The 12,572-nt window shown below is 40.8% G+C and overlaps 1 protein-coding gene across 4 annotated transcripts in view; it reads left to right on the top strand.

Annotated features, from left to right (window-relative positions):
• The first annotated feature begins 4,334 nt into the window (after nucleotides 1-4,334).
• The window catches only part of LOC146554792 (diacylglycerol kinase iota-like), a 91,200-nt gene continuing 82,962 nt past the window's right edge, over nucleotides 4,335-12,572 (top strand). For all 4 annotated transcript variants that reach the window (XM_085251398.1, XM_085251397.1, XM_085251395.1 and 1 more), the window contains exon 1: nucleotides 4,335-4,799. In XM_085251398.1, the coding sequence (XP_085107524.1) occupies nucleotides 4,576-4,799 (224 nt within the window). In that variant the 5' untranslated portion in view covers nucleotides 4,335-4,575. The remainder of the gene's footprint in view (nucleotides 4,800-12,572) is intronic.

Here is a 12,572-nt window from a genome sequence, read left to right as displayed (position 1 = left end):
CGGTGGGGCGTTGGGAATGAGAATCAGCACCTCCAAATGTGAGGCCATGGTCCTCAGCCGGAAAAGGGTGGAGTGCCCATTCTGGGTCAGGGACGAGACGCTGCCCCAAGTGGAGGAGTTTAAGTATCTCGGGGTCTTGTTCACAAGTGATGGGAGAAGGGAGCGGGAGATCGACAGACGGATTGGTGCAGCGGCTGCAGTGATGCGGACGCTGTACTGGTCTGTTGTGGTGAAGAGGGAGCTGAGTGTAAAAAGGAAGCTCTCAATTTACCGGTCGATCTACGCCCCTACCCTTACCTATGGTCACGAGCTTTGGGTAGTGACTGAAAGAACGAGATCGCGGATACAAGCGGCAGAAATGGGTTTCCTCCGAAGGGTGGCTGGCCTCTCCCTTAGAGATAGGGTGAGAAGTTCAGCCATTCGGGAGGGGCTCAGAGTAGAGCCGCTGCTCCTCCACATCGAAAGGAGCCAGTTGAGGTGGTTCGGGCATTTGATAAGGATGCCTCCTGGGCGCTTCCTGGGTGAGGTTTTCCGGGCATGTCCCACCGGGAGGAGGCCCCGGGGCAGACCCAGGACACACTGGAGAGATTATATCTCTCGGCTGGCCTGGGAACGCCTTGGTGTTCCCCCGGATAAACTGGAGGAGGTGGCTGGGGAGAGGGAGGTCTGGGCTTCTCTGCTTGGGCTGCTGCCCCCGCGACCCAGCCCTGGATAAGTGGAAGAAAATGGATGGATGGAGGTTTTGTTTGTTATTGTCATCACCTGTCTGATCAGGCCATTCATTTTAAGCAGCATGGTTTCAGAAGGTACAGGTATGGAGATGTTAGTGGATCAGTCCCAGGCTCTTCCATTATGCATCCAGGCACCAGAGTCATGTATAAAGTTTGTGTAACTAGATGAATGACGCTCACAGAATCAATTGAGTCAGTGCTATAGACTGTATGCAAAATGGAAATAGCTACTGTGACATCACTCATTGAATTTGAAACTAGCACTTTATTAGTTCCAGTGTAAATATTTTGAACTCAAGGTGGAGAGCATGGAATGCTAAGTTATTGGCTAAATCCTGCGAACTTTGTTAGCAAGCTTCATTCATAAACTGTACGTTTGCAACAGGCAGACAGACCTACATAATAATTGTTGCTTAGTAACAAGCACCAACACCACCATTATGCTACAGCTGCCCATGACACATGCCAATCAAACTCACCCACTGAACTGTTTTTATGGAGGAGATTGGGGATTGACTCACTTTAGGAGAACCTCATTTGAGGAGATGCAGTAATTGGTGCTTGTGCACAGGTCAAAATGTACAGTTACTGAATCACAGTGATGTCATGCATGTTAAAATGGTAAAAAGTATGTGAATATGCTGACTCGTGTTGTGATATAGTTTTGATGGAGGCAATTTTTGGCTCTAGAACTGCAGACTGACAGTTTCTGTTGCTGAAAACGAGACATCCCACAAACCTGACCGTCCTGACTGGATTTAGCAGGATTTAGCTTCTTCTGTTTTCTTTAAAGTTTAGTGCAGCACTGATTTATGCGTTTCACACAGCAGCATTCATTTCTAAGGATTTCCCTGGAAATCAGACAGACACAGTCCAGAGAAACAGACTCACTGCTGACTGAACTCGATCGGTAAACAAGCCACTTTTGTAGTTTCTCATTTATCAACTGAGGGTTTTGTTTGAAAGACATATCTGCAGCCAAAGAGCTGGAGGTACCGAGAACACCGCTCAAAGGTCTCGATACGAGTATTTAAAACTAGAAGTCTTACACATATATACTGGATTTGTGAGGGATATTTTCTTTTGTTATTAGTCTGCACTCTGGTATTGTAGACATTATAAAGACATAAAGTTTAAAAAAATCTGCTCACACAGAGATTCTTCCATGAAATGAGATTTCTGGCCACCTCAGAAACCGGGTATTAGGGTAAAAGACTAACTGAACAAGTAATGGCTGGTTGAGTCGTGATAGCTGGCGCTCAAGTCTCGCTGTTTCATCCGATAAAGTGAATGGTTAGAAGTGATTTCAACCTGATCTCAAACTTGGTACTTTTGGTACTTGGTATCAAAGTTCAGGAGACCTTTTATCCAATATGACAGAGTCTGTGGAACTCTTTTTGACATTTTCTCTAGTGAATTCATTTCATTAATTTTATTTCTGTCTGATCATAGCAAAACAAGCAGTATTTTCCAAAAACAATGAAAAATACTAATAGATAAATAAAATAAACAACTAAATAAAAAATAACCCCGTTATATTTCAGACAGAAAGGGTTCAGGGAAAAGCAATTGCTTATATGTTGCTGTTTTTTTTAAAAGAAAATATAAAATAGCTATTAAATGCAATTTGGCAGGTCAAAAATTATATATAAAAGATTGGATTTATAAAGCGCTTTAAATTACAATTCCACTATTCATTCACACACTGGTGGAGGCAGCTACAGTTGTAGCCACAGTTGGGGCAGACTGACAGAAGCGAGGCTGCCATATCGCGCCATCGGCCCCTCTGAAGTGTATTGCCCAAGGACACAACAACCAAGACAGACAGAGCTGGGGATCGAATCGGCAACCTTCTGGTCACAAGCTAAGCTCCCAACCCCCTGAACCATGATCACCCAAGATTTATATAAATCTTAACTAATACTAGTGTGTTTAAGTTTCAGCATAATTCAGTTTGCCCATTTGTGCCCATCACTGGTTATTTTTTGGGTTACCATTAAGCAGTTATTTGTTCTTTTTAATTTTTGTAAGGCTTTTTGGACAGTATGGCTGCAGTATTGTAGATAAAATTAGTAACTCTTATATGATTAGACTAATGTTAATGAAGCTTATTACCTGTAGTCATTAGTTTAGCTGTACAGTCATGTGGCTTGCATATCAATTACTGGTCCGTGCCACCTGTGGTTAATAGTGCTATTAGTTTTCGTGTAGTGTTCATTGCTCTTTCATCTTCTTGTCTCTTCCTTAGGTTGACAGCCTATTATGCACTAAGCGAACACTATAACAGTATGAACCGGAGAGATCAGGTTTATATACAGTGACAGATTTTTTTTTTCATGCACACATGAAAAAAAGGTTGTTTAAACTCAGCAGTAATTTCCCTGATGGTCCGGTGCAGTGGAGTGAAAAGGGACAGATGTGGCCTGATGTTTCACAGGGAGACTGACAGCAACGTGTAGGAAGCAAAGAAGCATGATGAAGAGGGAAGGGCAGCATGTTGACATCATGGAATGTGTGTATGTGTGTGACTAGACTGAGCATGAGATACTAGCAGTCTGAATGTGCTGATGCATGTATGCTTACGCTCTGGCCTACTTTCTCACTGATGATGCTGCAGAAAAGAGAGCAGCAGGAGGAGAGGGAGTATCCCACAATGCCACGCTGCTCACCCCATGAGCCATGTGGATGGATAAAGGACGGATGGATGGATAGATGTCGGAGTCAGCCAAGATCTGCACACACTGAACGTGTTTACTGTCACCGCCCTCACATTAGCTCGCGCTTTTGCAGTTTTTAAACCTGTGTCATATCGCAAACAATAAAACACATAACTTCCGTGTGAGTATTTCGAAATAAATGTTTTGTTTTTTAAATTAATTGGTTAGTTGTGGCTATGAGGAACCTCGTGGAAGCCATTTAATATCAAATATGTACTTAACGTTTCAATGGATTTGATGTTAAAGAAGAAACTGTAAATAAATCACTAATATTAGTTATAATATAGTAGTTTTAAAGATTTTGAGCTTTAAAAACAATTATGTCATCTGAAATTTTAAATCTGCCTTTAACTTGTGGTAAAAAAATGCATGGGAATATGGAGCTTCTTAATGTGTAAAAAAGTATAAGTGCAGGGATTGATTCTAAATCATAATTATAATTTGTGCAAGAACTCACATTTAAAAAAAAAAAAATTCAGAATATTTTTGTGTTTGTCATTTGTTGTAAAATGTACTTATTAGGTATTTTCGGGCTTATTTAAGGGGACACTGGTCCAAAATTAAAAAAGTAGGAGAAGAAAGCGAAAGGAAACCTAGTTTAAACCTCTAATTTAAAAAAAAGGCGGGCACAAAACTATAGTAAAAAAAAACAAACAAGCAAAAAACCTTACTGCTCTATGTATAAATAACTATTTTATGACATAAAAAGACGATGGTTAATTTTTTAATGAATTATTATAATATTATTTTTTTAAAATATCAAATGTCACATAAAAATGTTTCGTTTAAAAAAAAGTTTGGGGGCTTTTATTTTGAAGACAAGTTTTCCCACTTCCTACCTGGCGTGCGTAGCTTGACGTAGCTCACTGCCAGTTGGTCAGGGGGCTCGTGAGTGCAGTTTGTTCTGCTGTCCAGGCGGCTGCGCGTGCTGCCGTGCTCGGCTGCAGTATATAAAGGCGGTCAGCGGTCAAAGCCCACACAGCCGCTCTCAGCGTTACGTTTTTTTTTTAAATTTATTATCACGCCGGAGTAGTTAGACTCTCCTTTTCACCGCCGGCATCCGCGTCCTCTCAGTACCCGGAGGAGAGGGGGTCCAGCGCGGCGTGACACCGCGAGGAGCGACCAGCATGGACCCCCAAGCGAAGGATCGCACCAGCCCGGCGGCGGGGGGCTTAAGCGGGCGCCCGGCCTCTCTCGGAGCTGACGGGGGTGACTCGGAGTCCGGAGCCGGCTCGGAGGAGGCTGCCGTGGGCTGCTGCAGCGACACGTTCAGTAGCCTGCCTGACATGGAGCAAGAGACTCTGGAGGAGAAATTAAGGGGACTGGCGTTCAGAAAACAGACGTCGTATCGGTGAGTGGGATAGCTGGGAGGATGCTGGGGAAGGATACTGGTTCGAGAAGGATATGTTTGTGCATTTATTATGTCTTTGCGCCTATACTTCACTCTCCTCGTGCTTAAGTTACACGTTAAAGGCTAAAGCTGCTGCAAGAATTACACCCATGCTAGCTAAATCTTGTAAACATAAACACACACTGAGTGGTGCATACTTCAGCTCATAGCTGAAAAGCTAAATTCTCACATGTCATAGTTATGATAACCCTGCCTTGTCCCAGGCTGTGCTCACCATGCTGCTGTTGACAGCCCCAGCACTGATATGCGCACAAAAGCCAGGGCATTTTAGCCCCATCAGTGAGGGATAAAAACAATTTTACATACACAACAATGTGTGCATGTCCCTGTGGTGCTGGAACAGTGTGGAGGAGGGGGAGGGAGTGAAGCTGTATTGATTTGTGGTGTGTGTTTGCGTGCGTGTGTGCGTGCGTGCGTGCGTGAATGCCAGCAGCATCCTGACACCCCAGTGTGACTGGCAGCTGCAGTTGATAGTGAAAACTGGCCAGATCCCAAGTCCACACGTTCACACAGTCTATCTGTCTGTCTTTCTGTCTAGGCTTTGTGTTTATGTGTCTGCTGGAAATGATCTGTAGTTGGGGGTCAAATCAATCATTTCAGCTTGTTTGTGTTCGACTAACTTGTTTGTGTCTGATTTGGGGCAGTGTGATAAAGTGAAGTATAATTTTTACCATCAGCACTATTAAATCTTTGCTTGGGAAAATTGATAAGAAAGGGTCACGACCTCTAATCTGGTGACTCTGTGCTCGTATGTACTGATTTGTGTCATGAAATTAATATTTTTCACTTTCAGATGTCGATGGCGTTCACATTTTGAATGTGGGAGGGTTTGCAGGAGAGGTTGAGTGAGTCATTTTGCAACTTGCACTGTCGACCTCACTTTGACTCGTAGATTTTAATCATCAAGTAAAAATGACTCTGTTTAGGGATTAAAAACTACTTGGTTAGATTGAAGGTCACAAAACAGCTTGGTCAATAAAACCTACTTTGATCAGTTAAGGGAATAAAATCTACTCTGATTAGAAAAATATCATGTTTTTGGGTGAAAACACACCGATTGCCACTTCTTTTTCTTGGTTTCCACGGTGAGACATCCCCTCCTATTGAAATTCATTCATTTTAAAGTTGTAAATCACATTTGGTCTTCGTCAACACAAAGAATAAAAACTGTAAATTAAAAATTATGGCTGCATTTGATAAATTATTTCTTTTTAAACCTGGGTGGAGGGTGGGGGTGCAGGATAATTACTGTAAGCCTTTTATTGCCCCAGTAATTAATGACCCAGTCAGATTAAATATTCCCCATGTAAACACATTACAGTTGAATAAACCATTCCTTTTTTTTTTTTTTGAGGAATGCAATTCATCTCATTTTAAAAAGTGCTGGTACATTATAATAATCCTATTACAATCCATTCGACAGATGATAATTACCCATTTTGTTGTTGTTGTTGTTTGGAGTGTGCATGATCTTTTTAAACAGTGTAAGGCAAAGACAACAGAGACTCACAACTCCTTTGTGTTTATTGTGTCATCATTTACGGAGTCTCTGTTCCGAGGGGAAACCATCTTTGGTTAAGTGAGGTTTCCAGGAGATTGTGTTTCCTGGGGAGTGCCGCAGCTGGCTTGCCTTTTTCCAATTTTATGACTGCAGGAGTAGTTTGTTGTGATAAAAGTGTTGCCTCAGTAGAAAATGCAGCAGTAAACCGGAACATTGATGGGTTTGGTACACTGAACATATCAAACCCTCGTCTGCTTTATGGACTCCGGAGGAAAGGATGACGTCATGTGAAGAATCGTGTTCAGCCAGCAGAAGTCTTAGTTGGCAGAAGTTGTGTTATTATTATGTGATAGTCAAGGAAGTGGTGGTGTTTGATTATTTGCTCGACATGGATCCATTTTATTGCACTTAACTGAGTCAAATATAGCGAGTCAAATGTTCATAAGTAGTACTTTTTTTAAAAATGGTGTTTCTCCAGACATTTTGTGCCTGTGAGGAAGAGTCAGTATTTGAGATTTATTGTTCTGTAAAACAGTTCAGAGCTTGATCGGAACTATTTTAAGTCACACTTTTGGCTTCCAGTGATTATGAAAACAATTACCCCATGGTAACCAATGGTTGCGAGGGAAAGATTGGTTGGGGAGTGTTTGCGGGAGGTTGCTTGCTCTCGCTGGGTGAAAGTGGTGCACCCAAAACCTTCTTACGTTTGCTTTGGTTGCTCCTAGATAGCAGTGATTAACTTTTACTTTGAAGGTTTCCCTTTTTCGTCGCCGATTTTTTTTGGTTTCACTACTGCAGTTAGTGAGGGTTTACAGATGCAGTGGTGTCTTCTGTGGAAACTAAAGGTGAATGTGATAATCTGATTGCGACTAAAGAAAGCTCAGGGAGGTTTTTGATGTTATCACCATTTTTTTTGGACCAGTTTAACCTAGCAACAACTGGTCAGAGAATAAACGTTTCCCCTAGGGACCAGCAGTTTCTGACTCTTCTCTAGGCCCGTGTAATTGACCAACTTGCTCGCTGTTAGGTTCAGCTCTAGCTGAGATGACTTCGATAGGTAAAACCCAGCAGTTTCCATAGAAGAACCTGTGGAAGAACTACTACCGGTACTTGCTGCTTTTTGTCTCCAGATCTCTCAGGACCCATTGAACTGGCCTGCTTTAAGTGATGCACAGCAGCTGGCTGTTGTCTTGGCAAAGGTGATAAGATCCCAACAATTTAAATGTGAGACAGTTTAGTTTAGTAAATACACAATTTTCCATAGCCTGTGAGTAATTCTGATCATAATTTTTGCCAAAAATAAGGAGTTCCTACTCTCATTAAGTAATGACCTGTGGTCTGCCATACTACACCAAAATAAGGTGGTGTAGTCCAAGGAGCTGGCGATTGTTTAATTTAAAAATGCAACATTTTTTTACGTAAAAAGAAATGGGAACAATTTAACTGTGTTTTTATTAGGTTATTAGGCATTAGTTACCCTGTTTTCATCTGGTTAATATACTAATACAGTTAGTTTATACAACAGGAACAACTGACGAGTACTTGTAAGGTTATCTTGTGTTTTATAAATGCCGATACCCTTAAAACCTGTCATTCATCAACAGATAGTTGTTGGTGTGAGATGAAATTTTGGCAAGTGTGATTGCTCTTTTATGATGATTATCAGACACTTGGCTCAAACTTGATTGAGTAATGCAACTAGAAACCAGAAGATTTACCCAAACTCTGGCCTAGATATTCTACATATATAGAAATGCAGATTTCTCTGTATAGAGATTAATATATACCGAGTATATTGGAATATTACACCGGAATTGAGAGTAAAAGTTCTGGGAGGAAAGTGGAATGACAAAAGATGAACCAAATAATGACCTTGTCCACCCTGTCCCTTTATAGCTGCTTCCAGTAGCTGTATTCAGTGCTCATAAACTGTAAATGGCCTCACTGGAATCCCTAGTTGGATTATTTTTGTTTGCAAAGCAGAGAATTTGGCTCATGTTACTCAGCCACTGTTTGCTACTGTGCACCGAGTATTTCAGAGAAGAAGAATGTGGAAATGAAATGCCAGATGGTTAGAAAACCTGCCATTTTTTTTCTTTTTCTTTTTCTTTTTTTTAGTTAATGAACAACTTATACTGTGTATATGGTACTCTTTGCTGGAATTTCACTTATTCCTTAGCATGATGTTCTTTTGTCACATCTGAAGTTAGAACAGTTTGTTTCTTTATTGTATTTCTAATCCACCGCATTATGTCGGTCGTATGTTTGGACTGGAAGAATACAGTCTGGTATATTTAATTACGCCAAATAAATCTGCCTTGTTCTATCAACACGACAAAGGCAGATTGGCACGGCGGTTAACGTGGCGTGTCTTGGGTTGTTTGGACCTTTGACCTTATTGGATGAGGCTATGATTAATCTGTGAATTTTCTGCTTCGTGGAATCAGCCATGATGTGCAGGAAATGGAATTAGCCGGTCAGGGGAGATGGTTTGTAAGAAGGTGGTTTACATAGCTTTGAAGTGGCCAATGCCAAGAAGTGAATTACCATATGTGGCAATATGAAAGAGCTGAGAAATTATGCTGTTGAACATCAAAGCCAGCGTGTGTGTGAGTGTATGTGAGGAGCTGTGGTATTGTGTGTTTATGGCAGCATGAGGCACGTGTAACTTATCTGCCAGACATTCGTCACACTTTGTCTGTGTGTGTGTGTGAGTGTGTGTGTGTGTTCCCAGAATGCTGTCCCTCCTTTTATCTATTCTTAGATGTCTCACCCATCTGCCTGCATGACAGCCCTTCCTCTGTCAAAAGACAGCGGCTTTGTGTGTGTCTGTGTAGTCAGTGCACCGGTTGGTTTGTAAGACATTACTTTAATTAGCTAGTCAGTCAGCCGGCTGGACACTCAATCTGTAAGTGAGTCAGTGACATGTTTCTCCAACCACTTCCTGGTTATCTGTGACAGGCAGTTGGTCAGCGTTGCATTTATAGATTTTTTGGATTATCTAGCTGTCAACACAGTTGGCATTAGAGCTCATAAAATTATATAAACCCGCTACAGTTCCCACAACCCATAAAGCAGAGCCTTAGCAGAGCGGCAGTTGTGCTCATAGCAGCGAAATGAGACTCTATCTCCTCTGTCCTGACCTCACAATGACCCCACTCCATCCCTGTGCACTCTTTCTGAAGTCCTAATGTACCCCAAAGCCCATATATACATGCCTACAATATTTGCAGTCTTCCTGGAACACTTTATTAATTATGCCACAACTGACTGATAGCCACATTGAGATTAGATATAAAATATTAATTGCAACTTAGAGCTGCATCATAGTTGAAATACGTAGTGGAAGATATGTATTGTAAGATGATGCCATTAGAGATGCTGGGGCTTTTCCCTGCACCATTAAAGAGGTGTTAGTCAGAGCCAAAGGACAGTAAGGGCAAAATGATTACTAGTTTTTTAATTATGCTTTTATTTATTCATATATAAACTATATATTTTTTCGAGTAGTCTACTCCCAAAGACTAATTCTCAGCCTGGAAAAATCCCTGGATATGTAACCCCTAATTATCCTCTAATGTTTCTGGCCAGCGGCATGTAAATGTTCTGTGTCTGAGGCTCACCAAAGAGCAAACAGAAAAGGCAAACCTGTATTATCTGCACAAGATAGCTATTATGTTATCTGGAATGACAGTTTTAATTTAATTTGTCCTTATTGTAACTTATGAGAACATTTGAGAGAGAACTCACTGATAAATCTGTGAAAAAAGAGCACTAAAGGATAAGATTTACAAATATGAATGGGGGAAAATTGCCTCCGTGTATGCAAACAGTCTCCAGTACAGAAGAACGTCTGTGGTTTTGAAGAGAGGGGGTAAAATGGTACATACACAGATACATTCTGATGCTAAATCAGTGTCTGTGTTCACAAAACAATCTCTGTTTACTTTATTCTGCTGAACTTACAAAGTATCTACGAATTTCGCTCGTCTTTTGGTGGTCTCTGCGTGTTGTTTTTATATTCTTTAAATGACTTTAAAATAAAGTTTAGTATAGATTTGAATTTGTTGAAACTGTACTGGCTGATCTGAAGAGTTTTCATATATATATATATATATATATATATTATATATATATATATATATATATATATATATATATATATATATATATATATATATATATATTAGGGGTGCAACGATATTCGTATCGATATTGAACCGTTCGATACAGTGCTTTCGGTTCGGTACGCATATGTATCGAACAATACAACATTTGTAATTTATTTTATCAATTTTCCTTCTGACGATGCTGTCTGTGTTGAGCGCTCAGTGAATCTGTGTTCGACTACTCCGCCTAGGCTGCACTGTCGAGCGCAGATCCACTGAGCGCTCAACACAGACAGCATAGTCAGGAGGAAGAGCGCAGGGCAAGCTAGCGAGACAGAAGTTAACCTCTCAGCAACATGGACCTCCCCCACTCTCATTCAGATCTGGCGTTTGGAATTATTTTGGTTTTCATGTGACGTATGACCCTGAAGGTAAGCGAGTCATGGACTAAAGTAAAACAGTATGTTGGATGTGCCATGCAATGCTCAATTACATTGGTGTGAACTAGTGTGTTAGCGCAGTTAGCTCGTTAATGTGTTGGCCGTCTAGCCCCATGCACGGAGCGATCGGCGGTAGCTCGTTAACGGAGATTTGCCGTGTTGTGGCGTTAAGGTCATTTCAACGAGATTAACCTGAAAGCACTAGTGGGAACACAACGAATATGACTGCACATTTACGCCGACATCATCCTAGTGCAAAGACAAAAACAACAAGCATGCTACTAACTTTAGCCGAGTCATTTAGACAGCTGTTAGCACATGATTCTCCTTATGCTGCTGAGAATATAGCCCAGAAGAAGCGGATAGTATAGCTTTTATTTTGGAAAGAGCCATTTCTCTGTAATAAACTCTCTTTTCCAAAGATGAGTGATTCCTCAATCAGATACAGGGCTTGCAATATCGCTAGCCCGACGTCCCGGAGCTAGCGATTTTTTCAGTCGGGCTACCAAAATCTATCTCTTCCCTGCCCGTCGGGCTATTGTAGGAAAAATATATGTCAATGCTTTTGCATTCTTTCAGAAATGTAGCTGGGTAATTATGTCATTGGCATCGGTGAGCCACTGTCAATATGTGACATATTGAAGTCACGTTTGAATTTGCGCTTGTTTTTTTGCTTTCACTTTGCAATCGTGCGAACTGTGTATAGAGAGCGACAGTACTGATTGGTGAGTGATGATAATTTGTGCACCAATTCCTCTGACATTGTCTTATTAATCGTTAGCTTACTATGCAAACATGACAAGTGAAATCTCCTGCAGCTTAAACATGTGAGAGGTTGATCGCGCAGAGAATCGCTGAGCTTATGTGAGTGCGCGTGTAAAAGCAGCAGGAGAAGTTATGACAAATCAGACTATAAGGCAAAAAGAAAGTGCAGCTTTAGGGTTTCATGGACAAAATAATTTCTGTGGCTGCAATATGACGAGCTAAATAACCAGGGCTGCACATAAGTGGTCCGCAGGTGCGCATTCGCTGTCAAAATAAAAAACACGCACAAGGGTTAGGGTTAAATTTAAAAACTGTACTTTTGAGTTAAAATATATATTTATAATTTTAATAAATGACAAATTAAAAAGGCATGAACATTTTTTTTGTATCGAAAAAATATCGAACCGTGACACCAAAGTATCGAACCGAACCGTGAATTTTGTGTATCGTTGCACCCCTAATATATAAATATATATATATATATATATATATATATATATATATATATATATATATATATATATATATATATATATATATATATATATATATATATATATATATATATATAAAAATAAAATAAAAGTCTGATGTGCCTGCCTTGTGCTGCATTTTTGGTATGATTATATTCAGCTGATTAAAGGAGTAGGCAGTTGAAAAATTCTATAAAAACAAGTCTTCAGGGTGCCACTGTAGCTCACCTGGTTGATTGGGGAACCCATGGGGGCAGGGGGCCCTGGGGTCGAGTCCACCCTGGACCATTTCCTGCATATCATTCCCTCGCACTCTCTTCCTGTGTTTCTGTCTGCTCTCTACCATTCTGTTAAAAAAAAATCAAGGCTAAAAATACCCCCAGAATCTACTGTTTGTATCCCAGCTGTCAAATGCTTCCCCTGGC

The sequence above is a fragment of the Mchenga conophoros genome, linkage group LG17, assembly GCF_057382185.1.
Source record: "Mchenga conophoros isolate Kocher_MC1m ecotype Shallow Benthic linkage group LG17, M_conophoros_male_GT1.1, whole genome shotgun sequence".
NCBI lineage: Eukaryota > Metazoa > Chordata > Actinopteri > Cichliformes > Cichlidae > Mchenga > Mchenga conophoros.
Note: the sequence above shows the minus strand (reverse complement) of the source record. Positions and strands in the feature narration are given on the sequence as shown.